Source organism: Callithrix jacchus, chromosome 5, assembly GCF_049354715.1.
Source record: "Callithrix jacchus isolate 240 chromosome 5, calJac240_pri, whole genome shotgun sequence".
Lineage (NCBI taxonomy): Eukaryota > Metazoa > Chordata > Mammalia > Primates > Cebidae > Callithrix > Callithrix jacchus.
In genome coordinates this window covers 66440001-66465667 of record NC_133506.1, presented here as the reverse complement: position 1 = coordinate 66465667, position 25667 = coordinate 66440001, and the positions used below count along the sequence as shown (strand labels likewise).

The 25667-nt window shown below is 47.1% G+C and overlaps 1 protein-coding gene and 1 pseudogene across 10 annotated transcripts in view; both read right to left on the bottom strand.

Moving 5' to 3' along the window:
* Window positions 1-932: 932 nt before the first annotated feature.
* The window catches only part of SMYD4 (SET and MYND domain containing 4), a 45378-nt gene continuing 20643 nt past the window's right edge, over window positions 933-25667 (bottom strand). For 3 of the 9 annotated variants that reach the window (XM_078372467.1, XM_008996365.4, XM_078372468.1), the window contains 8 exons: window positions 25577-25666; window positions 22926-24078; window positions 7681-7863; window positions 6781-6944; window positions 5213-5345; window positions 4113-4229; window positions 3799-3922; window positions 1751-2282 (listed from right to left, as the gene is read on the bottom strand). In XM_078372467.1, coding sequence (XP_078228593.1) covers window positions 2129-2282; window positions 3799-3922; window positions 4113-4229; window positions 5213-5345; window positions 6781-6944; window positions 7681-7863; window positions 22926-24078; window positions 25577-25633 — 2085 coding nt within the window. In that variant the 5' untranslated portion in view covers window positions 25634-25666 and the 3' untranslated portion in view covers window positions 1751-2128. Of the gene's footprint in view, window positions 1091-1750; window positions 2283-3798; window positions 3923-4112; window positions 4230-5212; window positions 5346-6780; window positions 6945-7680; window positions 7864-22925; window positions 24079-25576; window position 25667 lie in introns of those variants that run through there. The other 6 variants (XM_008996366.5, XM_078372470.1, XM_078372469.1 and 3 more) reach the window with 5 other exon arrangements.
* Window positions 16517-17548, bottom strand: LOC103793021 (prohibitin 1 pseudogene; annotated as a pseudogene). Its single transcript, XR_013535425.1, has one exon. The product of XR_013535425.1 is annotated as a prohibitin 1 pseudogene (transcript).

The following is a 25667-nucleotide window of genomic DNA, read 5'->3' as shown; positions in this document are numbered from 1 at the left end:
TCTTTGTAAGGAGGCATCCCTCTTTTACAAAGGACAATGGGGCTTTCCAGGAGCATGAAGCATGCCCAGTGTTTGAAGTAGAGGGGCTACCAAGCCAGGCGCAGTGGCTCAAGCCTGTAATTCCAGCACTTTGGGAGGCCGAGGTGGGTGGATCACGAGGTCAAGAGATCGAGACCATCCTAGTCAACATGGTGAACCCCCGTCTCTATTAAAAATACAAAAAAATAGCTGGGCATGGTGGCACGTGCCTGAAATCCCAGCTACTCAGGAGGCTGAGGCAGGAGAATTGCTTAAACCCAGGAGGCAGAGGTTGCGGTGAGCCGAGATTGCGCCATTGCATTCCAGCCTGGGTAACAAGAGCAAAACTGTCTCAAAAAAAAAAAAGGAGGGGCTACTGGACTGTCTGCAAGATGACAATTTTTTCTTGAAAAAGCTCTACCAAAAAACCACTGGCCACTCCCTTGTCAAAGGGAGAAATGATGTTCTGCCTGCCCTGCCCCTCATTCAACACGTTTGAGTGCTAGTTGTATTTCAAACAGGTTCCTAAACCCTACTGGCAGGTGTCTGCGGGGCTACTGATTTCCTGATCATAGTGCAGTGGCAACTGATGGGCACTTCTTGGGCCTGGTCAGGCTGGAAACTCTCAAAAGCAGCATGGAGCTGGCATTCTTTCCAACTAACGCACCTCAACTACTTGGTCACCAGTGGTCAGTCTGGGCTACTGCTACACATCCTGGTGGAAGAGATCCATCATCCCTACCTTCTGTCTCGCTTTTTTTTTTTGAGATGAAGTCTTGCTCTGTTGCCAGGCTGCAGTACAATGGCACGATCTTGGCTCACTGCAACCTCTGCCTCCCGGGTTCAAGCGATTGTCCTGCCTCAGGTCCCTGAGTAGCTGGGACTGCAGACGCCAACCACCAATTTTTGTATTTTTAGTAGAAACGGGGTCTCACCATATTGGCCAGGCTGGTCTCGAACGTCTCCTAAGTCTGAACCACAAACAGCAGCATCCATGACCTCAGCATTTCCGGAAACCCTGCAGCTCCCATTTCTCATAGTGTCTGTATTCTACTCGCCAGTTTGGAGAGGTCTGGTAGGAAAAGGAGTCTCTATTCAGGCTCGCTAACAAATAGAACTCAGAAAGGAGGCATATGTGTTACAAAGTCTTTCCTGTGAGTTTGAGTATAGAATGAAGGGCAGAGAATAAGCACTGGAAACTGGCAGAAAACAAATCTAGAGCTGTCATCCCCGGAGGAAACTGCTCAATAAAATGGCTCCACAGTTACTTCCCTGGTCACAATATATACCCCACCGACTGTAGGAGGATTTGAGGAGCCTGACGGCATAAGTGGAACACTGTGTCTCTGGAGGCAAGCAGGCTTACTGATTTCCTGTTTTCTAATATATATATATATATTTATTTATTTATTTTGAGATGGAGTTTCGCTCGTTACCCAGGCTGGAGTGCAATGGTGTGATCTCGGCTCACCGCAACCTCCGCCTCCTGGGTTCAGGCAATTCTCCTGCCTCGGCCTCCTGAGTAGCTGGGACTACAGGCATGCGCCACAATGCCCAGCTTATTTTTTGTATTTTTAGTAGAGATGGGGTTTCACCATGTTGACCAGGATGGTCTCAATCTCTTGACCTCATGATCCACCCGCCTCAGCCTCCCAAAGTGCTGGGATTACAGGCATGAGCCACCGCGCCCGGCCCTCTAATTATTTTTCAATTACAACACAACTGCTAAGAGTTGAGGTTCCTGCTGGAGTGGCACACAGCATTTCATTACCTCTAAAACCATAGGAATGTTCCAGGAAAACACACCATCAGCGTTTAGTGAGGTGGAATCCAGCCAAGACCCCGGCCAGCATCCAGATTCTGCAGAGCAGCTAAAACCCTTTTAAAGGACTTGGAATCTCCAGACACTGGCTTTAAGTCTTTCCTAGCGACTGGGAGTTTTTACTGGAGGGCAGTTAACTATTTCAAGAAACAGTCACCAAAACAGGTGTCTCTCTCATTGCACTTTCTGAGTCCGCCTCACCCCTCACACCCGGCCCACAGAACCCACGCCCGGCCGCAGAACCCACTCCATGGGCTCCTTTTCTGTGTTCAAAATCCTCCTGGGACCCTACACTGAAGACCCTACAGGGGTGGGTGTTAAGTCCAGTAAACAGGATTTCATCTTCTGGAGCTCCTGGATCTCATCATCCCATGGGCCACAGTGCAGCGACAGAACCTCCTCAGCCTTCTGTATGGTGCTTAGCGCTTCAGGTACTGCAAACCTAAGCCCGGGGGTGAGAGCGGGTAGAGTGAGTTCACTGACTCAATGAAGCATATGCAAACCGAGGGCCTCACACACTGTGAAGAACAAGATCCCACGCCTGGCCCACAGATCCTTCTGTCATCAAGGATCTTACCCTCTAGAACAGTTAAGACACTGTCACAAACACACGGCAAAGCAGACTGTGAGAAAACAGTTATAAAAGAGAGCATAGACTATGGGATCCAGGCGCAGGCAAATCTCAAAGCTTTTTGTTTTTCTGAGTCAGAGTTTTGTGACTGCCACCCAGGCTGGAGTGCAGTGGTGCCATCTTGGTTCACTGTAACCTACGCCTCCCAGGTTCAAGCAATTCTGCCTCAACCTCCCAAGTAGCTGGGATTACAGGCACCACCACCACGCCCGGCCTCAAAGCATTCAGCTGGTATTTAGCACAGGTTACATAACAGTTTTCATTTTAGGTTGTGACCTAACTCTGACCAAAATAGACTGTCTCTGTGTCTTGGGATCAGGCCCACTCACCATTCATAATCTTAGGCTGAAGCCTTAAACACTTCCTCATACTAATGAACACCAAGGGCAGCTTTACTAAAGTTGGAGGAGTTCCACCCAGAAATCCTGAAATAGGGACTCCTAAGTGGTCTCAGTAGCAAAAGTGGATTTGGCTTCAGCTGACCAGTGTGCTGTTCTTCCCTTTCAACCCTCAACATAGGATTTCTCTGCTTAGAGCAGGTGATTGAAAAACAATTTCTTTTTTAAAAGCAGGGTTTCTCAACTCTGACACTACTGACTGGATAGCGGCTGGATCCTTCTTTGCAGGGAATGGTGGGGTGCACGGTCCTGTGCGCACTGGGATGTCTAGCAGCACCTCTGGCCTCTTTCCACTAGATGCCAGCAGCACCCCCGTTTCAAGTCATGACAATCAACAATGTCTCCAAAGATCCCCTGAGCCCGGGAGTTTGACGATGCAGTGAGCTGTGACGATGCCACTGCACTCCAGCCTGGGAGTTTGACGATGCAGTGAGCCGTGACGATGCCACTGCACTCCAGCCTAGGCAAGAGAGCAAGACCCCTTCTCAAAAAAAAAAAAGTCTCCAGGCAGTGCCAAAGGTTGTCTGGGGGTAAAATCAGCCCTGGTTCAAACAAATGCTTTAAAAGGAACAGAATGCAGAGTAGGGAAAGGCAGAGAGCCTGCAGCTGAGCATGCTGGGAGTGAGAAAGTCAGGGGCTGTGATTTACCAGAGGAGCTGGAAGCAAGCTTTGCTGGAGGCTGGGCGGGACTGCCTGGCCAAGTTCTCTCTGGGAAACTCACTTGAGATCCAAAAGCTTCCCCCTTATCTCCCAGGAGGAAATTCTAAAGCATTAAGTTTGTTAGCAAAACAGAAGGCAAGATCTCTCCTAAACAGGAAATAAGGAAGTTTCAGCATGCTTTTAAAAACACCATACAAAAACAGGAATACCCAGAAGAGCCTAGGAAAAGAACAGTATGTGCCTGTGAAGTAGGAAAGGGGAAGACTCACCCATTGAAAAAGATCTGGGCCAGCTTGAAAAGCTCATGGCCCATTTCAACACTGGACGGCCCGTGGCGAGCCTCAACCACTCGGAGGCTGTTCTGTAGATGGGTAGCTGACTTCTGCCAGTCCCCTGTGAGAAAAGAAAGATCTTGCTCCAGAAAAGAACCATGGTCAACTGTGGATGCACATTTTCAGGGGTGAGGAAGGTGAATGACAGGACAACAGCCTCAGTTTACAGAGTGGGGCAGACAAGGCCGGGACCCGACGAGGCATCCAGGGTAGACGTGTTCCTGAGGCAGAACACGGAGGCCGTGCCGTACCTAAGGCAGCACAGGCCTGGGCCAGGCCATCTTCGATCTCTCCCAGCACGGCGTGCTCTGCCGACAGGAAGCTCCCAGCATCATGCTGGCACCATGACAGCTGCTGAATGGCTGGCTCTGTCAATTCAGAGGAAAGACGCCTCACTATACACATAAGCCCACCCCTAGAAACGAGAACCCAGGTCTCAAATTCTCCTTTTTTTTTTCTGTTTTCTTTTTTTAAGATGGGGTTTCACCATGTTGGTCAGGCTGGTCTTTAACTCCCGACCTCAGGTGATCCCCGCCTTGGCCTCCAAAGTGCTTGGATTACAGGTGTGAGCCACCACACCCAGCCTCAAATTCTCAATCAGCTGTGCTTAATGTGGAAATTCCCCTTGGCCTCCCTGGGTTGTGACCAACCCTGATGTCCGATCCAATAAAGCTGCTGTTCTCTTTTCTGTCAATAGAGAAAGGTGCCAGGGGAGGCCTCCCCACATTTGCCCTGGGTTTGCAGCATCAGCCTTCCAACATGACCACCTCTACCCTCCATGTATGGCCATGGTTTCTCCTGACCCTGAGATCTAAGCTGAAGGTCAACGTTCATAGAGCAGGGTAAGTACAATCCATGATGTCAAGCTCTAAGGTAGGGTTTTCAAGGGTAATGGGGAGTTCCACAACTGTCTTTCTGAAAAAAGCAAGACACTCTTATCCGTTGGGCTCATGCCCCGCTGCTCTCTAAAACAGAAGAGCTCTGATAAGAGCAGACCCGCCTTCTAGCAAGTTGTCACTAAGCCCTGGAATTAACATAAATGACACTGAACTTCTGGAATTGCACAAAGCTCATGGATGTCCGAGCTCAGCCGTTGCTTGGCAGGGGTGCTTTAACTTAGCAATCTGATGCATAAGAAAACAACGGCCTGAGTCATCTGGCCCCTTTTCAAGGGCACCACAGTAACAGAGTTGGTTAGGGTTTGCTCTCACTGGCCTATATAGCCATCTTGTGGCTGGCATGGGGATTACATTCAGTTCTTCAATCAGTACTGAGTATCCTTGAGTCCAAAATGCATCAGAATGAATAAAAGGGAAGGAGCTAGAGGACCAAAGCAGGGAGCCAGCCTCACCTAGTTTACCATCGCTGAGAAGCTTCTGGGCCATTCCAACCTGCTGCCGAAGGTCCTGTAAGCGAGAGGTGAGGTGGTCCCTGCGGACGGATTCTGCACAGCCTCTGCGGCCACAGCTCAGCACGTCATCTCCCTGTGGAAGTCAGTTTTCTCTTTATTCCAATGCCAGAGTCGGTTATCAGCACTGCCCGTGCTTACATTAGAGGATCGCTCCATAGTTTCTTGCCTCATGGAGGAAAGAGCCTCCTCTAATAAAACGTCATGACCAAAGCCTGAATGAATTTGGTTTGAGAGCAGCAATTCTAAGGAAGGCAGTCGCTGAGCCACCTGAGATTTCATTTTTGGAACAGAACTGGTCTAGTCCACAGTTTCTTTCAATTTCTATACCCCTCTCGTGTCTTTTTGGGGCTAGGACTTGAGATGACAAACATTTCTAGTGGTTATGAAAAAGTCACAAGAAAACCAGTAGAAAGGCTGAGCGCGGTGGCTCACGCCTGTAATCCCAGAACTCTGGGAGGCCAAGGTGGGTGGGTCACTGAGGCCAGGAGTTTGAGACCAGCCTGGCCAACATGGAGAAACCCCGTCTTTACTGAAAATGCAAAAATTAGCTGGGTGTGGTAGCATGCACCTGTAATTTCAGCTACTTGAGAGGTTGAGGCAGGAGAATTGCTTGAATCTGGGAGGCGGAGGCTGCAGTAAGTGGAGATTGCACCATTGCATTCCAGCCTGGGCAATAGAGCAAGACTCCGTATCTCAAAAAGAAAGAAAGAAAGAAAAGTAACAGAAAAAGGTGCTAGGTGTGACTGTCCTGCATTTGACCTTGGGTTTGCGCACTCAGCTTTCTAACACAGCCAGCTCTGCACTGACTCATGATTCCCCTAAGAATACTGCACCGCCTGGCAGAGGGGAAGCCTCCGAGGTGGATGTTTGCTGTGTTTCAAATGCTGGTATCTGTTTTCTCATCTGGCAACAGCATCCCAGTTTCTCACGAGGATGCCTTTCCCCTCAGTCCCATGGCCCGTGGCTCACACATGGCTCATTCCATCATTCCTCTGGCCCAGATGGCTGGAGAAAAACTACCTCTAATTTTCCTCTAGTCATAGTTCTCAGGTCAATGAGACACAGTAACACCTTTGCCCAGGCTGCTGTTAGAGTGACATGTGTTCTTTTTTTTGAGATGGAGTTTCACTCTGTCACCCAGGCTGGAGTGCAGTGGCCGATCTCAGCTCACTGCAACCTCCGCCTCCCGGGTTCCGGTGATTCTCCCACCTCAGTCTCCCTAGTAGCTGGGATTACAGGTGCCTGACACCAGGCTAATTTTTTTTTTTTGAGGCTGAGTCTCACTCTGTTGCCGAGGCTGGAGTGCACCGGAACAGTCTCCATCACTAAATGAAAGCTTTCTCTGTGGTTTCTTTGGAGGAGTAACCAGTGTATGGGGATGACTGGCGAAAATGGAGATAGTATTACTGCTCTCAGCACTTAGAAGGCCCTGCTGGCTTCCTCCTCAACGCTTCTCACCCTTGTGCTGGATAACTGACCGCCAGGAAAAGTAGAGAAGACAGAATTACCTGCATGGGCGCTCTGCAGCTGTTGCAGCAGAAAGCCTCCCACCTGGGCCTTGCAGCCATACAGCGTGTCTCAGTCTGACAAGCTGGACAGGTGCAGTCAAAGAAATACTGAGACCTCAGCTTCTGCTGCCTTTCGGCCACCCCAATCCGGCTCTTGTGAGGCCCTGGAGAGAGATCACCCTTAGCCAAGATTTAAAGCAAGAGAGTCAAACACTTCTTGTTTTATTTTGTTTTGAGATGGCGTTTCGCTCTTGTTACCCAGGCTGGAGTGCAATGGTGCGATCTTGGCTCACCGCAACCTCCGCCTCCTGGGTTCAGGCAATTCTCCTGTCTCAGCCTCCTGAGTAGCTGGGATTACAGGCACGCGCCACCATGCCAGCTAATTTTTTGTATTTTTAGTAGAGACGGGGTTTCACCATGTTGACCAGGATGGTCTCGATCTCTTGACCTCATGATCCACCCGCCTAGGCCTCCCAAAGTGCTGGGATTACAGGTTTGAGCCACTGCGCCCAGCCCTCAAACACTTCTTAAAAACCTTCAGCCTAGCACAGGGTCTGGACAATTATTTATCATTTGACAGATAACCTTTACTCAAACATTTGTGGAACTAGATACTAAAATAAGCTTCCAAGTTGCTAAGGCAGGAAGGAAGAGAAGCCAAGAAGTTGTTCCTAGCCCATTTTCAGAAGAGGAAGTTTATAGCGATTAAACAGAGACACAGTTCAGCCACAATAGGGCCCTAGTAAGAAGGCCCTTCCTTCCCTCCTTCCCTCTTTTTTGGCCTAAGTATGCACTGCCTCTTGCAGGTGAAGTCACATGCCTGATGGCTTGCTCACTGGCATCCACCCTGTCCTTTCCTCCTGGAGAAGGGCAGGGCGGCAGTGTGGAGGCACGGCTCACCGTAGCAGTGGAGAATCTCTTGCCCCTTTCCAATCCGCTGTGATGCCCGGATGGTGGCGACCGTGCTCACGAAGGACACGCTGGTGTTGGGGCTGCAGGAGTGGTTCAGGAGGCTGATGACAGGGAAGATGCCCGTGGCCAGGCGCACCTGCCTGCTGCCAGTGACAATGCCCTCTTTAGATCCTGAAAGGGCAAGAGGAAAGGAAAGATGTGTCAGGATGGGAGCCCTGGCCTTGCCGTCTGTTCCTCACCCGATGAGCCGGGCAGCTAGGCCTGCAGCCCATCTGAGTCATGGCTCCACAGCCAGGTCCAACAGAAATCAGATGGAACATGCCTCACAGCAAGCTCCGGTCCCCAGGAAGCCACGTGATGTGCACACGAAGTTCACTGGAGTCCTGGGACCTAACAGCGGTGTCTCTACACCACGAAACAGCCAACGATGAGAATTTATAAAAAAAATAACAAAAACGGAATGATCAGTAGGGAGCGTTCTAGATAGTTTCCTAATGTTCATGAGGGAAGAACACAGAAACCACAGCACCTGTTGAGGCTTCTTCCCAAAGACTTTTCTAGTCAAGGGCTTTGTTAATTGGGTCTTTGGTTGGTTAATAGAACAAGTGACCTAGTTACCACCCTGAACTTGATACCTTGAAGCAGGCCAGGCATCAAGGCTCATGCCTGTCATTCTGAGGCTCAGGCAGAAGGATTGCTTGAGTTCAAGACCAGTCTGGAGAACATAGCTAGATCTGGTCTCTACAAAAAAAAAAACTTTTGAGATGGAGTCTTGCTCTGTTACCCAGGCTGGAGCACAGTGGCGCAGTCTCGGCTCACTGCAACCTCTGCCTCCCAGTTTCAAGCAATTCTTCTGCCTCAGCCTCCCAAGTAGCTAGGACTAACTATTAGCATGCCAAATGCCTGGCTAATTTTTCTATTTTTAGTAGAGACGGGGTTTCACCATGTTGGCCAGGATGGTCTCAATCTCTTGACCTCATGATCCACCCGCCTAGGCCTCCCAGAGTGCTGGGATTACAGGCATGAGCCACTGCGCCTGGCCCCCACAAAATTTTTGAAGTTAGTTAGCAGTGGTGGTACACACTTGTAATCCCAGTTACTCAGGAGGCTGAGGTGGCAGGATCCACTGAGCCTGGAAGTGCGAGGCTGCAATGAGCCACAATCACACCACTGCACTCCAGCCTGGGTCACAGAGCAGACCATCTGAAAAAATAATAAAATTTTAAAAAAAGTTTTACTGGCCAGGTGTGGTGGCTCACACCTGTAATCCCAGCACTTTGGGAGGCCGAGGCAGTTGGATCACCTGGGGTTAGGAGTTCGAGACCAGCCTAATATGGTGAAACCCTGTCTCTATTAAAAAAAAAAAAAAAAAAAAAAAAAGTTTTACTAATATGTAACATTTCTGTCTCTCTCTTTTGCTTTTTTGGTCTTTTCAGGCCCACAGTAGTTTACTTTAAAATTCTGTTGATTTCCGAAAAGAAAACATGTGGCTAAGTAGCATTTTAAAAGTACACCTGTAACATTTCACTTAGCCAAAGGCATTCCCTGTGCCAGCTTTTGTCAAAGCCACCTGTCCTAGGAGTATGTACAGCAAAGATAACCCTGAACATACAGAAACACTTAAATTATGTTCAGTAGCCTCAGTTTAAGCCTGAGGAGAACTGTGTTTTCAACAAAACATGTTGGAAGATAAATGATACCAGTATTTAAAAGAAAATATTAAGTTTTCTGGAAAACTAGAAAAGCATCAAATAATCATGATATCACTGAATATATGCCAGGAATATTAAAAAAAACAACAACCCATTCACCAGGCTGGGTGCTGTGGCTCATGCCTATAATCCAGCTCTTTAGGAGGTTGAGGCAGGCAGATCACCTGAGGTCAGAAGCTTGAGACTAGCCTGGCCAAAATGGCAAAACCCTGTCTGTGTTAAAAATACAAAAATTAGCTGGGCATGGTGGCATTCACCTGTAGTCCCAGCTACTTGGGAGGCTGAGGTACGAGAATTGCTTGAACTTGGAGGCAGAGGTTGCAGTGACCCAAGATCACGCCACTGCACTCCAGCCCAGGCAACAGAGCAAAACTCTGTCTCACAAAACAAAACAAACAAATAAGAAAACCAAATTCACCAAAGAAATAAATAGGTCTAGGTACAAATGTAATGAACAAAATATTATGAACCATCATGTGAAAATGTTTTATGGGCCAGGTGTGGTGGCTCACGCCTGTAATCCTAGCACTTCGGGAGGTTGAGGCAGGTGGATCACTTGATGTCAAGAGTTTGAGACCAGCCTGGCCAACTTGGTGAAACCTCGTCTCTACTCAAAATATAAAAACTTAGCTGAGCATGGTGGTGTGCACCTGTTATCTCAGCTACTCGGGAGGCTGAGGCTGGAGAATCGCTTAAAACTGGGAGGCAAAGGTTGCAGTGCTAAGATCACACCACTGCACTCCAGCATGGGTGACACAGTGAGACTCTGTCCCTCCTCCCCAAAAAAGAAAATGTTTTATAAAGAAAAACATTAAATACAGGAATAATGTCTCTCTGCAGGCAATTCTACTATCTGTTGCTAAGGAGAGCAAGTAAATACATTTCACAGGGAATCCAAATGACTCAATTCTAGTTAATAATTCTACGAACTGTATTAAAATCTTTCGTCAGAGCTTCTCCGAAGTGCTTTGCTGATTTTTGTTTCTTCTTCCTACCTCGTCCAATTCCCACCTTCTGGCATATGTGCTAATGAGCAGTGAAAATGCTCAAAGGCAGGTGGCAGGAAGGAGCTGTTCAGGCCATGAAGAGCTTGAGTCTGAATAACCAGCCTCTGCATAATTAAAAGTGGACTTGCATTGCCAAGTACTGATAACTGGCAATCTATATCAGAACTGTTGCTAAAATCTTCCAGAGAAGGATGATCACAATAGAGTGAGTAATGTCACCTCTGTGAATTATTTATAGATTAGCCTCTGACAGAAGTAGGCCCAGGAACTGTGTGGGCATTTATGTCAGAGCTGAGTATCTCTCTAATTATTTCTAAAAAATTAAGTATTGATTTTTAAAAATTACTCCATATTTTGCATTAGTGATCTATTCGTAGAGATAATAGAAAGTGAGAATATGTACGTACTTCATCAACCAAATTTAGTCTGTGACATTTTGTATTAAAATAAAGAGGGAGTGACTCTATACCAGAAGGGAATCTTGCTAATATCCCTAGTGCATTTAAACTGGGATTCAAGTAACGAAGAAAAGACTCGTTCATGATACTTCCAGAATAGACATACGCAGGTGTATATTTTGCACCATGAGAAGTCTGAGGCTGTGTGTCCAATCAAGGACTCAAACTGAAGGTAGATTCCTTTGTTGTCGAAGAATGAAAGCAAAGAGCAGTGAACCGATGTGCGGGGATAGGACTCAGAACCCCACACAACCTTGTCATGACCCAAACTGGGACACATCATCAATGTGCCATTCCTACTGAGAGGACCACATGGGTCAAGGTCTAGAAAACTATTCGTGGCCAGTTCGTCCCTTGAGATGAGCCCTAGTGAGAGGTTTCTGGAGAACTTTGATTAAATAGGATCTATGTAAAGGTAACAACATACATTTTTATAGGTTTTTGTCAAAGTCTATCCTAGTTAACACTTTAATCCGTCTGTGCTACTAATGAAACAGCTGCTAATGAAATTCAATGAGAACACCAAATTGGGAGGTATTGGAACCCCAAAGAAATAATAAAAAGGGATATAACAAGATTAGAAATATGAACATACTGAAACAAAATTAGATGAAATTCAAAAATGAGAGTGAACACTGCTCGTGGGTGTCTAACAGTGGAACTTTCCTGGAGGGCAATTTTGCAATATGAATCAAATGCTTAAAAATGGTCACAGAAAAATACTCTTATCATTTGAATTATCTTTATTATTAAAAAAACAAACTGAGGCTGGGTGTAGTGGCTCATGCCTGTAATCCCAGCACTTTGGGAGTCAGAGGCGGGAGGATCGCTTGAGCCCAGGAGTTCGAAGTTACGGTGAGCTATGATCACCCCACTGCACTCCAGCCTGAGCGACAGAGTAAGACCCTGTCTCTAAAAGCAAGCAAACAAACAAACAACTCATTGAAATTACAAAAGGAATATGTGGTAGTCAGAAAAAAATTTAAAAACTGAACCTTACAGAGAAAATGATAGTCGCTTGTAATCCTTCAGGCAGATATAACATTTTGTCTTTAAATCCTAACCTAAAATACATTTTAGAATTAAAAATACAGGCGGGGTGCGGTGGGTCACCCCTGTAATCCCAGCACCTTGGGAGGTTGAGGCAGGAGGATCACTTGGGCTCAAGAGTTTGAGACCAGCCTGGGCAATCTGGCAAAACCCCATGTCTACAAATAGAAAAGTTAGCCTGGTGTGGTGGTGCACACCTGAGCCCAGCTACTCGGGTGGCTGAGGAGGGAGGATCTGGAGGTTGAGGCTTCAGTGGACTGAGATCACACCACTGCACTCCAGCCTGGGCAACAGAGAGAGACCCTGTCTCAAAAAAGAAAAACAAAATCAACAAAACAACTCTGCTGCTGTGATAGGCCAATGGTGTCCTACTTACTAGAGAAAGGTTACAGGGTGGCCGTTTTTATTTATCACTATCTACTTTGATACAGGCTTGCTCATGTGTACTTTTTTTTGAGACGGAATCTCTCTGTCACCCAGGCTGGAGTGCAATGGTGTCGTCTCGGCTCACTGGAACCTCTGCCTCCCAGGTTCAAGTGATTCTCCTGCCTCAGCCTCCTGAGTAGCTGGGACTACAGGCATGTGCCACCACACCCGGCTAATTTTTGTACTTTTAGTAGAGACGGGGTTACACTATATTGGCCAGGCTGCTCTTGAACTCCTGACCTTGTGATCCGCCCACCATGACCTCCCAAAGTTTGGGGATTACAGGCATGAGCCACAGCGCCTGGTCTCATGTGTACTTTTAACGGCTGTATTAAAATATAATCCATCTACCATAAAAATTCACTTGTTTTAAATGTATAATTCAATGCTCTTTTGGGGAAATTTACACAACCCAGTTTTAGATTTTCATCACGATGCATGTTTTTATTTTTATCTTATTTTTCAGACAGGGTCTCACTCTGTTGCCCAGACTGTAGTGCAATGGGGTGATCTCAGCTCACTGCAGCCTCTACCTCCCAAGTAGCTGGGACCACAAGTGCGCACTGCCACGCCCAACTAATTTTTGTATTTTTGTAGCCACAGTGTTTAACTGTGTTTCCCAGGCTGGTCTCTTAACTCCTGGGCTCAAGTAATCCTCCAGCCTTGGCCTTCCAAAGTGCTGGGGTTACAGGTGTGAGCCACTAAGCCTGGCTTCTATGTGTATTTTTAAAAGCTGATTTTAGCTGTGTTGTTGCTAGAAATGTTCTGTCATTTTGTCCACTGACATCTTAATTTTTGTTTGAGTTTTTTTTGGGGGGGAGGGTTGTTAAAACAACAATATTTTCATTTGTTCACAATTCTGTAAGCCGGCAGTTTTGGCTCAGCTCCGGGGAATGTTTTTTTGCTGCTGGCTTTGCCTGGGGCTTACTCAGGTGACTGCATTCCTCTGGCACATGGTCTTTTGTCCTCCAGGAAGCCAGCCCAGGCTTGTTCACATGGCCACACTATCATTCCAAGAAGGTGACTGTGGGCTTAGACTCAAAAGTTACATAACATCAATTCTGTCTACTGGCCAAAGCAAGTTCCAGAGCCAGCCCAGACTCCAAGGAGGGGGAAAAAACTCTGCTTCTTGACAAGAGAAACAGCAATGTCAAGTGGCAAAGAGTCAACTTACAGGGATGGGAAAAACTGGGGTCATGTTTGCAAAGTCTTCCCCAGAGGCTCTGAGGCTTATCCAGTCTTGTCATGTCCATGATGATACCGACATACACAAAGGTTCAGGAAATTAGGTCTTCTGCCTCTCAGTCCAATGTTTTCAATTCTTGGGTTTTTTTTTTTTTGAGACGCAGTTTTTCACTCGTTTTGCCCGGGATGTAGGGCAGTGGCATGATCTCAGCTCACTGTAACCTTCGCCTCCCAGTTCAGGTGATTTTCCTGCCTCAGCCTCCCAAGCAGCTAGGATTACAGGCACATGCCACCATGCCTGACTAAGTTTTGTGTTTTTAGTAGATGGGGTTTCACCATGTTGGCCGGGCTGGTCTCAAACTCCTGACTTCGGGTGATCCACCCGCCTCGGCCTCCCAAAGTGCAATGTTTTCAATTCCTGCAAGGCCCTCTTTCACCTACATCCTTTATTTTTTTCTTTTCTTTTCTGAGACAGAGTTTCGTTCTTGTTGTCCAGGGCTGGAGTGCAGTGGTACAATCTCAGCTCACTGCAACTTCTGTCTCCCAGGCTCAAGCTATTCTCCTGCCTTAACCTCCTGAGTAGCTGGGATTACAGGTGCCCGCCACCATGCCTGGCTAATTTCATATTTTTTTTTTTTTAATTTTGTATTTTTAGTAGAGATGGGGTTTCTCCCTGTTGGTCAGGCTGGTCTCGAACTCCCGACCTCAGGTGATCTGACCTCCTCGGCCTCCCAAAGTGCTGGGATTACAGGTGTGAGCCAACGGGTCCAGCCTCACCTATATCCTTTATCTTCTCAACCAATTATGGTGTTCTTGATATTTGGTACGTAGGTAGCTAAATCTGGCTCTCTTTTAATTACCTAAATTTGATATTATATAGTATTTTAAAAAGCCTCTCCTGCCCTAAGACTATATAAATGTTCACTTAACTTCATCTAGATAATTGATGGTTTAATTCTGAAACAGTTAAGTTTTTAATGATTTGAAAAAAGACTCTAATCCTTTTCGGGGGCTGTCATCAGTTTCAAGTTGTTTTTAAGTTTGTAGCTTTAATGCTGGTATGAAATCTGACAGTACCAAGACCTTTCACTTCTCTTAAAAAAAAAAAGCTATTCTCACCCATTTATTCAAGATGAACTTTAGAACGTTGTCAAGTTCCACGAAAACTCAATTGTGATTCCGTTTGAAATGGTATTAGATTGATGAGGTTAATGCAGGGAAACCTCAAGTTTCCAGTCTTCCCATTAGAATATGGCATGCCTCTGTGGTTATCTAGGCCTTCGTTCACATCCCCCCAAATTAAAACGCCTTTGCAATTCTGGGAGAAACTCTACTTCATCCTTTAATAAACTGCTAGATGTGATATGGCAGTGATTTATATGGGGCTTCTACATCTATATTCAAAAGTGAGACTGGACTCTAGTTTTTACTATTGGCTTTCTAAAGTGAGTGGGAAAGAGTTCTAGGTTTCCCCACCCCTGGAACAGTTTACACATTGTAGAAATGAGCTGTTCTTTTGTTTGCTGGTGCTCCCCATGGTGGGGTCTTAAACTCCAAGGCTCAAGCATTCCTCCTGCCTCAGTCTTTGATTTTTTTTTTTTTTTTTTTAAATGTCTTGCTCTGTTGCCCAGGCTCGAGTGCAGTGGCGCGATCTCGGCTCACTGCAACTTCCACCTTCCAGGTTCAAGCAATTCTCATGCCTCGGCCTCCCTAGTAGCTGAGATTACAGCCACCTGCCAAAACATGTGGCTAATTTTTATATTTTTAGTAGAGATGGGTTTCACCATGTTGGCCAGGCAAGTCTCAAACTCCTGACCTCAGGTGATCCGCCTGCCTTGGCCTCCTAAAGTGTTGGGATTACCGGCGTGAGCCACTGGGCCCAGCCTTTTGAGACAGGGACAGAGTGCACTGGCGCCATCGTAGCTCACTGCAGCCTTGCTTCTGGCTCTACCAGTCTTCCCACCTCAGCTTCCTGAGTTGCTGAGACCACAGGTGTCTGCCACCATGCTCAGCTAATTTTTGTAGAGATGGGCTCTTGCTGTGTTGTCCAGACAGGTCTCCAACTCCTGGGCTCAAGCGATTCTCCCACCTCAGCCTTCCAAAGCTCTGGGATTATAGGCATGAGTCACTGTGCTTGGTTTTGATCTGTTCTTCAGAGATGGTTGTTTCTTTTTTTTTGAGCCAGAAGGTCTGGGTGTCATTTATTGACAGCAGTTTACACACATTTGTTTCCTTCCCATGGTTGTGTCCTTCCCAGCACAGGCACAGAGCCCTTGAGAAGGGCAGCCTCTGAATGGGGGAGCCAGGAACGCAGGTCGGACATGTCTTTGGCAGGCATGTTCAGCTCCAACAGGATGCAATCCTTCAAGTTGGAATTCCACTGGGTATTTGAGAGGGACCAAGGTGTAGGGTAGAGAGGAAGTCTTTGACAGGACTCATCTCGGTGCAGGTCTCCTCTCTCACTATCCAAGTCCATCCTAGTTATTGGAGCCTAGGGAGCAACAATCAGGCCCACCCACCTCAAGAGGGGCAGATTCTTCAATCTGTGCCCAGTTCACAAACACCTGTTTCTGCTGGTCACACAGTTAAAGAGAATCAGTCTTATGGTAAGAGACAGATGGCTTCCTCTCTGCCCCTCCCCAGAACCTCTCTTCAGCAGCATCTGTGCAGGAACTGCTAGGAAGACGGAGGCCTGCCTTCTCAGTTCAGTCACATGCCCTCATCCGCAAATCTTGCAGCATCAGTGACAGGATGGAGGCCACCCATGGACCCAGGCAGACAACTGTGCTCCCCAGTCCATCACACACTGCCCTACCTGCGTGCTGTCAAATGCTGGTGCCCAGGCCAGAGCTCTAGCAGACCCCAAACTGGAACCTAAAGCCAGTTAGTTGCATAGGCACTTGGCAATTTTTGGTAGGGAGGTGGATAAAAAAGTAGATGGATGTGAGAAGAATGAAAGCAGTTCATCTGACAGACTAATTAGAGATCTGAAGTGATTTTACTTTATTTCCTTCACTTTAAGCCAATCATGAGATTTCACAGTGATTTTTGGGGTGGGGGCAGAAGGCAGGCAGTGTCAAGAATCACTGGGGCTGTGGCCCAGTCAGCCTGTGGAGGTGCAGGTAGAGTGGGCCCTCACTGGGGCAGCTGGAGGAGCACGGACTGCCCCGCCGGCAGGTAGGTGATGTTCCGAGAGCGTGACAGCTGGTACGCAATGTCCTCCGTAGCTTCCAGCTTGCACAGCCTGATCAGCTCATCCCCTGCGGTGGCCAGTGAGTTGGCAATCAGCTCAGCTGCCGTGGAGTCGCCCTCAGCAGAGATGATAGCCGCCTTTTTCTGCTGCTCAGCCTTTTCCACCACAAATCTGGCCCTCTCTGCTTCCTGCTGAGCCACCTGTTTGGCTTCCACCGCTTCTGTGAACTCCTTCCTGAAGGTCAGATGTGTCAAGGACACATCGTCCAGGATGAGCCCAAAGGTGGCTGCTCGCTCTGTAAGGTCGTCGCTCACCTGCCTGGAGACCAGCTCTCTCTGAGTGATCAGATCTCCAGCATCAAAGCGAGCCATGTCTGACCTGAGGATCTCGGTCGTGATGGACGGCAGCACACACTCATCATAGTCCTCTCTGGTGCTGGTGAAGATGAGAGGCAGCTGGCTAGCAATGGGCCGGAAGAGAATTCGTAGTGTGATGTTGACGTTCTGTAAATCTTTGCTACCAGTGATGACTGGCACATTACATGGCCAAGAATGGCAGTCAAAGATAATTGGTTTCTGTACCCATGGGATGAGAAAGTGAGTCCCTTCCCCTACCACAATGTCCTGTACTCCACGGAATCGGTCAAAGATGACAGCTCTGTGCCCAGCATCCACATTATATAAGGCCGAGTTCACCACACCTCCTGCAACAGCTAAGGCCAGGCCAAACTTGCCAATGGTCTCAAACACTTTGGCAGCCATGTTTTCTTATGCTGGACCCTCTCACACCTGCTTCCACTCTGACCTCCACATGAATTCCCTAACCCCCCTAAAAGTTTTAAAGAATTCAGGCCAGGTGTGGTGGCTCATGCCTGTAATCCCAGCACTTTGGGAGGCTGAGGCAGGTGGATCACGAGGTCAGGAGTTCAAGACCAGCCTGGCCAACATGGTGAAACCCCATCTCTACTAAAAATACAAAAATTAGCTGGGCATGGTAGTACATGCCTGTAAACCCAGCTACTTGGGAGGCTGAGGTAGGAGAACTGCTTGAACTGGGACCTGGGAGGCAGAGGTTACAGTGAGTTGAGATCGCGCCACTGCACTTCAGCCTGGGTTACAGAGCGAGACTCTGTCTCCCAAAAAAAGATAAAAAAGTTTTAAAGAATTTATGCTGGGCGCGGTGGCTCAAGCCTGTAATCCCAGCACTTTGGGAGGCCGAGGCGGGTGGATCACGAGGTCAAGAGATCGAGACCATCCAGGTCAATATGGTGAAACCCTGTCTCTACTAAAGATACAAAAAATTAGCTGGGCATGGTGGTGTGTGCCTGTAATCCCAGCTACTCGGGAGGCTGAGGCAGGAGAATTGCCTGAACCCAGGAGGCGGAGGTTGCGGTGAGCCGAGATCGTGCCATTGCACTCCAGCCTGGATAACAAGAGTGAAACTCCGTCTCAAAAAAAAAAAAGAATTCACATGGAAACAAATAGGTCTGCCTTATTTTAATGGAAGTATTTTGGTACCTTGACTCTTCTACAATTGCTGGCTTTTTGAAGTGTTTTCCTCCTTCTGGGACAATTTAGGCAATTTTTTTTTTAACAAACAGGGTCTCACTATATTGCCTAAGCTGGTCTTGAACTCCTGGACTCACGCAATTCTCTCACCTTGGCCTTCCAAAGTGGTGGGATTACAGGAGTGAGCCCCCGTGCCCCAGGAGTGAGCCTCTTTTTCTAAATCCCAAGATGGATCTTTTTTTTTTTTTTTTTTTTTTGAGACAGAGTTTCGCTCTTGTTACCCAGGCTGGAGTGCAATGGCGTGATCTCGCTTACCGCAACCTCCGCCTCCTGGGTTCAGGCAATTCTCCTGCCTTAGCCTCCCGAGGAGCTGGGATTACAGGCACACGCCACCATGCCCAGCTAATTTTTTGTATTTTTAGTAGAGACAGGGTTTCACCATGTTGACCAAGATGGTCTCGATCTCTTGACCTTGTGATCCACCCGCCTTGGCCTCCCAAAGTGCTGGGATTATAGGCTTGAGCCACCGCACCCGGCCCAAGAGGGATCTTGCTCTGATACCCAGGCTGGGGTTCGGTGGCATGATCATAGCTCACTGCAGCCGAACTCTGGCTCAAGCCACCTCCCTAATCAACCTCCTGAGTAGCTGGGACTACAGATGCATAACACTGTGACTGGCTTATTTTATGTTCTATAGAGATGGGGGTCTCACTCTGTTGCCCAGATTAATCTCAAACTCATACCTTCAAGCAATCCTCCCTTCTCAACTTCCAAGGTATCGGGATTACAGGTGTGAGCCATAGCGCCTGGCTTTTTTTTTTTTTTTTTTAAGATGGAATCTCGCTGTGTCACCCAGGCTGGAGTGCAATGGCATGATATAGGCTCACTGCAACCTCCTGCGATTCTCCTGTCTCAGCCTCCCAAGCAGATGGGACTATAGGTGTGCGCCATCACACCCAGCTAATTTTCGTATTTTTAGTAGAGACGGGGTTTTGCCATGTTGGTCAGGCTGGTCTTGAACTCCTGACCTCATGATCCACCTGCCTTGGCCTCCCAAAGTGCTTGGATTATAGACGTGAGTCACTGCACCAGGCCCTATTAAGTATTTTAAAGGCAAGACATGGAATTAAGAGTTGGTAACTTTCTGCTCTTTAATCTGGAAGCCCCATATATTATGTTCAGAAAAACAAAATAAGTGTATTAAAAAATGCAAGTGAATGTGCGCAAAGGAAAACATAATTCTGGAAAAACACTCAACAGCTGTATTTTAGAAGGTAGCAATGGCTCAAAGAAACAGGAGGGCAGAGAAGAACACAGACTAACTTGAAACGTGATTTAGTAGTATCAGGGGATGAGGCCAGTTCTATTTTTGGATGTTCCATGTGCTTCAGGACGGGGAAGAGAATCATGGCCAAAACATGTCTAGCAAGATACCTATATACAATATAACTTGCCTGCCAAAGTAAAATTAAACATAAAAATACACACAAAAATAGGTTGACAAATTCTAGATTATCTAATGTGAGAAGATCAAATGAGCTAAACATGTATAGTTAAGTCACATTTAATATTAATCTGTCTACAAAAACTCGGTTTAGCTAGGACCTAGTTTCTTCCCTCTCAAGAGAGTTAACCGAAAAAATTAGGAAAAGTATAATGAACAGATTGAGTCAAAAAACATTTTCTGTTAAAATAAAGCTTATACAAAGAAATACTGCAAATGCCACTTTTCTAATAATAGTTGTATCTGTTGTCAGTAGTCACACTGGAGATGTCACACTGGATCAAGATTCTGGCACATCCAACGTTCCCGTCTATCTTAAGTCACATTATCTATAGACTCCAGCTCAGGAAAGTGGGGCTAAGCCGGCGGGTCTGTTTAGAGGTGGCTCCTTGATCAAAGCACAGGCAATATGTAGGCAGGCAGCTTATGGTACAGTGTGGGGTGGAAGGCTGTGCTGGGCTTGATTCCTCTCTCGGAAATTTAGAAGAATGAGAAATATGTGTCAATTGGAAAGAGAAGACAGAGAGTAGCTCAGTGAGTTAAGAGTCTAATACCTGGCTGGGTGCAGCAGCTCATGCCTGCAGTCCTGGCACTTTGGGAGACTGAGGCAGGCAGATCACGAGAGGTCAGGAGTTCGAGACCAGCCTGGTCGACATGGTGAAATCCCATCTTTACTAAAAGTACAAAAGTTAGCTGGACGTGGTGGTGTGTGCCTGTAATCCCAGCTCCTCAGGAGGCTGAGGCAGGAGAATCACTTGAACCCAGCAGATGGAGGTTGCAGTGAGCCAAGATCACGCTACTGCACTGTAGCCTGGGTAACAGAGCAATACTCCATCTAAAAAAAAAAAAGAAAGAAAGAAAGAAAGAAAAGGCCGGGCGCGGTGGCTCACGCCTGTAATCCCAGCACTTTGGGAGGCCGAGGCAGGAGAATTGCCTGAACCCAAGAGGCGGAGGTTGTGGTGAGCCGAGATCGCGCCATTGCACTCCAGCCTGGGTAACAAGAGCGAAACTCTGTCTCAAAAAAGAAAAAAAAAAGCTGGGCACAGTGGCTCGTGCCTGTAATCCCAGCACTTTGGGAGGCCCAGGTGGGCGGATCACCTGAGGTTGGGAATTCGAGATCAGCCTGACCAACATGGAGAAACCCTGTCTCTACTAAAAGTACAAAATTATCCGGGCGTGGTGGAACATGCCTGTAATCCCAGCTACTCGGGAGGCTGAGGCAGGAGAATCACTTGGACCCAGGAGGTGGCAGTTACAGCAAGCCAAGATCACTCCATTGCACTCCAACCCCGGGCAACAAGAGTGAAACTCTGTCTCAAAAAGAAAAAAAGTTTGATACCTTACTCAGCTACAGGCCCTCTTCTTTCTGCAGGCTAGTTTAACTTTCACTTCTGCCCTCCCTAAGGAAAAACTATACAGCTTTCTCTGGATTCTTGTGTGTGTACCTGTTTTTACTTGAGACAGTGTTTCGCCCAGGCTGGAGTGCAGTGGTGCAATCTTGGCCACTCACTGCCACCTTTGCCTCCTGGGCTGAAGTGATTCTCCTGCCTCAGCTTCCTGGGTTCGACCCATTCTCCTGCCTTAGCCTCTCAGGTAGCTGGGACTTATAGGCGCATACCACTGTACTCGGCTAATGTTTGTTTTTTGTCATGATGCCCAGGCTGGTCTTGAATTCCTGACCTCAGGTGATCTGCCCACCTCAGCCTTCTGAAGTGCTGGGATTACAGGCGTAAGCCACTGTACCAGGCCTCTTGTATATATATCCTTATAACAAACTTGCTATTACTATTTATTTAAGACAGTTTTCCTTCATAACCAAAAAAATCTCAGGTCAGGTGTGGTTGCTCATGCCTGTAATCCCAGCACTTGGGAAGGCTGAGGTGGGGAACTCCTTGAGCCCAGGGGTTTAAGACCAGCCTGGGCCACATAGCAAGTCTCTTATCTCTATTTAAAAAAATTTAAATCTCAGTGAGGTGGCTCACACCTGTAATCCCAGCACTTTGGGAGGCCAAGGTGGGTGGATCACCCAAAGTCGGGACTTTGAGACCAGTCTGACCACCACGGTGAAACCCTGTCTCTACTGAAAGTACAAAATTAACCAGGCATGGTGGTACATGCCTGTAATCCCAGCTACTCGGGAGGCTGAGGCAGGAGAATTGCTTGAATCCGTGAGGTAGAGGCTGCAGTGAGCTGAGATGGTGCCACTGCACTCCAGCCTGGGTGACAAGAAACTCCACTTCAAAAAAAATTTTAAATTTTTTTTAAAAAGGCTGGCAGCAGTGGCTCATGCATGTAATCTTAGCACTTTGGGAGGCAAACGAGGGTGGACTGCCTGAAGCCAGAAGTTCAAGTTCCACTTAGCTAATATGGCAAAACCCCATCTCTACTAAAAACGAAACAAAAAAAATTGGCCAGGTGTGGTGGCGCATGCCTGTAATCCTAGCTACTTGGGAGGCTGAGGCACGAGAGTCGTTTGAACCTGAGAGGTGAAGGTTACAGTGAGCTGAGATTGCACCACTGCACACCAGCCTGGGAGACAGAGAAAGACTCTGTCTCAAAAAAAAAAAATTAAAAAAAATTTTTTTCAGTAATATGGACTTTTGAAATGATTTTTACAAACACAGCTTTATACAACTCTGCACAGTTAGCTGGGATAAAACTACTCATTTTACAGATGAGAAAACCAAGGCAGAATGGTATCAAATTATTATTATTTTTTTGAGATGGGGTCAAAAAAAACCCTCAGCTGTCACCAAGCTGGAGTGTAGTGGTGCTATCTAGGCTCACTGCAACCTCTGCCTCCCAGGTTCAAGCAATTCTCCTACCTCAGCCTCCCGAGTAGCTTGGACTACAGGCACGCACCACCATGCTCAGCTAATTTTTTTTTTTTTTTTTTTTTTTGTATTTTTAGTAGAGACAGGATTTTACCATATTGGCCAGGATGGTCTCAATCTCTGGACCTCATGATCCACCCGCCTCAGCCTCCCAAAGGGCTGGGATTACAGGCATGAGCCACCGAACCCGGCTGGTCATATAGCTTCTTAATGTCATAATAAACAAGGCAGCTTAGTGACCCTATCAGCTCACTGATTTTTTTGAATCCTACTATTTTCCTTTGCAATTCTTTCTTCTCAAACACCTGCTCCATCAAGACTAATACTGTCAGCAGGCACATCAGTTTCCCTCTTACCTGTGTGCAGTATGGTGGTTATCGCCTGGGCGTTACACTGTAGCTGGAGCATGTGTCGGAGCATCACCACACCCCAAACAGTCATGTCTGGACACAACTCAGGCGCCACTGCTGCTTTCAGCTGGGAGGAGCTTGCACCTGTTGTGACGGGCTGGAAACTGGCTGCTTCTAGCTGCCTGCACAGTGCAGAAACACAGAGCGCGCAGAGGAATTTGTGCTCTGGGCTATGGTTTTCAGTATGGGGCAAAAGGTTGAAGACAGCCTGATAATTACTTTCATACTTCCCATTAACATCGCATCCAGGAATTGGGGTCTCAACGATTTTGCCATTTTTCTCAATCTCCCCTAGGCCAGAATTAAGTGTCTTAACCCAATTGCTGCTTTCAGGTATGTCCTTATTACTAAACTCATCACAAAGCTTCCTGATTTTGCTGACATCCTGAAATCCCACCAAGAGAGTCAACCTCAGGGCAATGTGGCAAAACACACCCAGTGTGAGAAGCAGCCCACCTAGAGGACATTCTATCCTATGGTAGAGCTTCCAGGCCTGCTGCAAACACTCTTGGCTGCAATACTTGGCATAGCTGCATCCATCACAGGGAACTGTGGCCAGAGTGTGCTTCAAGCATCGGTGACAGTAGAGGTCCCCATTGGTAACTCTGGTGTCCCATTTGCTCTCTAGGCTGTGATGCAGTGGTGGCAGTTCTCCTGGGTTAAGAACACTCACAAAAGCATCCTCCTTCACCAGGGGCTCTCCTGGGAGAATCTCTCTTGTGGCCACGAGATAGCGACCTTTTAAAGGATCCATGCATAAGCCAACAGATGATGAGGCATTGGAAAGTTGTTTATTCTCTTCTCTTAGGTCCACACCCTCAAGGGTTTTGGCAAGAGCTACCGGGAAGGTTTCTGTGAGATTCTCCTTGTCTTGTGCTTTCATTTTCAGAAGATGGAGGTTTCTCTGCACACTCTGAGAGGGGAAATCTGCTAGGGTTGGGCTGGCAGTGAAGTTCCTTTCAAGATCACTGATGGTCTGGCGCGCCTCCTGTAGTCTCCCCAGGGCCATCAGACATTCTGCTTTACGTAACATTATCTTGGGTTGCAATCTTTCTGGATACCCATGCGTCTGTGCTCTGATAATGTCTTTAAGGCACATCTGAAAACAGAAAGAAAATCCCCAAATGACCCTTGGTCCCTATTCTTCAATGTTTACTAAAAATGTTTCCAAAAACCTACAGGAAAGTTAAGGATTATTAAAAATGGAACAACTACAACCATGTGCTTTTAAATATATTTATGTGTGATCTTTTGAGTAATTAGCAATACTTGTTGAAGATAATTGTTATGCTTAATGTTCTTATTAAATACTTCTATTTTTAAGGGAAAAAAAAGTCTTTTGGATAGAAGAAATATAGTATAGTGACTAAGAGGCAGGCTTTGAGGCTAAGCAGACCTGCACTCAAATACACTCTGCCTCTTACTGGCCACATGATCCTGTGCAATCGACTTAATTTCTCAGTGTCAGCCGGGCGCGGTGGCTCAAGCCTGTAATCCCAGCACTTTGGGAGGCCGAGGCGGGTAGATCACGAGGTTAAGAGATTGAAACCATCCTGGTCAACATGGTGAAACCCCGTCTCTACTAAAAATACAAAAAATTAGCTGGGCATGGTGTAATCCCAGCTACTCAGGAGGCTGAGGCAGGAGAATTGCCTGAACCCAGGAGGCGGAGGTTGCAGTGAGCCGAGATTGCGCCATTGCACTCCCGCCCGGGTAACAAGAGCGTAACTCCATCTCAAAAAAAAAAAAAAAAAGAACACACACACACACACAAAACTTCTCAGTCTTAATTTTATCTAAAGAACAGTGATAATAATATCTTACAGGGTTGTTTTAAGGACAAAATGAAATAATAAATCTAATGTGGCAAAAGGAGTACCTGGAATATAGTATGTGCCCAATAAATGGTAATCATTATTAGAAGAGGGAAAACATCTGGGCATGGTGGGCTCACACCTGTAATCCCAGCATTATGGGAGACCAAGTGGGGAGGATCACTTGAGTCCAGGAGTTCGAGACCAGCCTGGGCAACACAGGCAAGACCCTGGGCTCCACAAAAAATTACAAAATTAGCCAAGCCTGGTGACACTGAGCACTGCTGACCTATTGGATACAGTCCATATGCCCATGGAATGTCCCATAGCTCTTTTCTTTCTTTCTTTTTTTATTAAGACAGTCTTCTGTTACCCAAGCTGGAGTGTAGTGGCATGATCTCTGCTCACTGTAACCTCCACCTCCTGGGTTCAAGCGATTCTCCTACCTCAGCCTCCTACGTAGCTGGGACTTACAGGTGCCTGCCACCACACCTGGTTAATTTTTATCCCTGTATTTCTAGTAGAGACAGGGTTTCACCATGTTGGCCCGGGTGGTCTCCAACTCCTGCCCTCAGGTGATCTGCCCGCCTCAACTCCACAATGTGCTGGGATGACAGGTGTGGGCCCCTGGCCCGAGTTAAGTAGGTATTAATGTGCTTCCAATTCAACCAGTTGCAGCAGGACCTATTTTAGTGTTCTCAAAAAGAAGCAGAGACAAAGGTCTAGTCCTCCAGTGAAGGCCCTAGAATCCTCTCCAATCACACCAAACACCCTCACACTCACCTCGTACTGACCCAGGTGGAAGAGAGCTGCCGAGCGGTTAGCATAACACAGTGACATGTCCTCAGTGTTAGGCCTTGAATGTGACACTCCC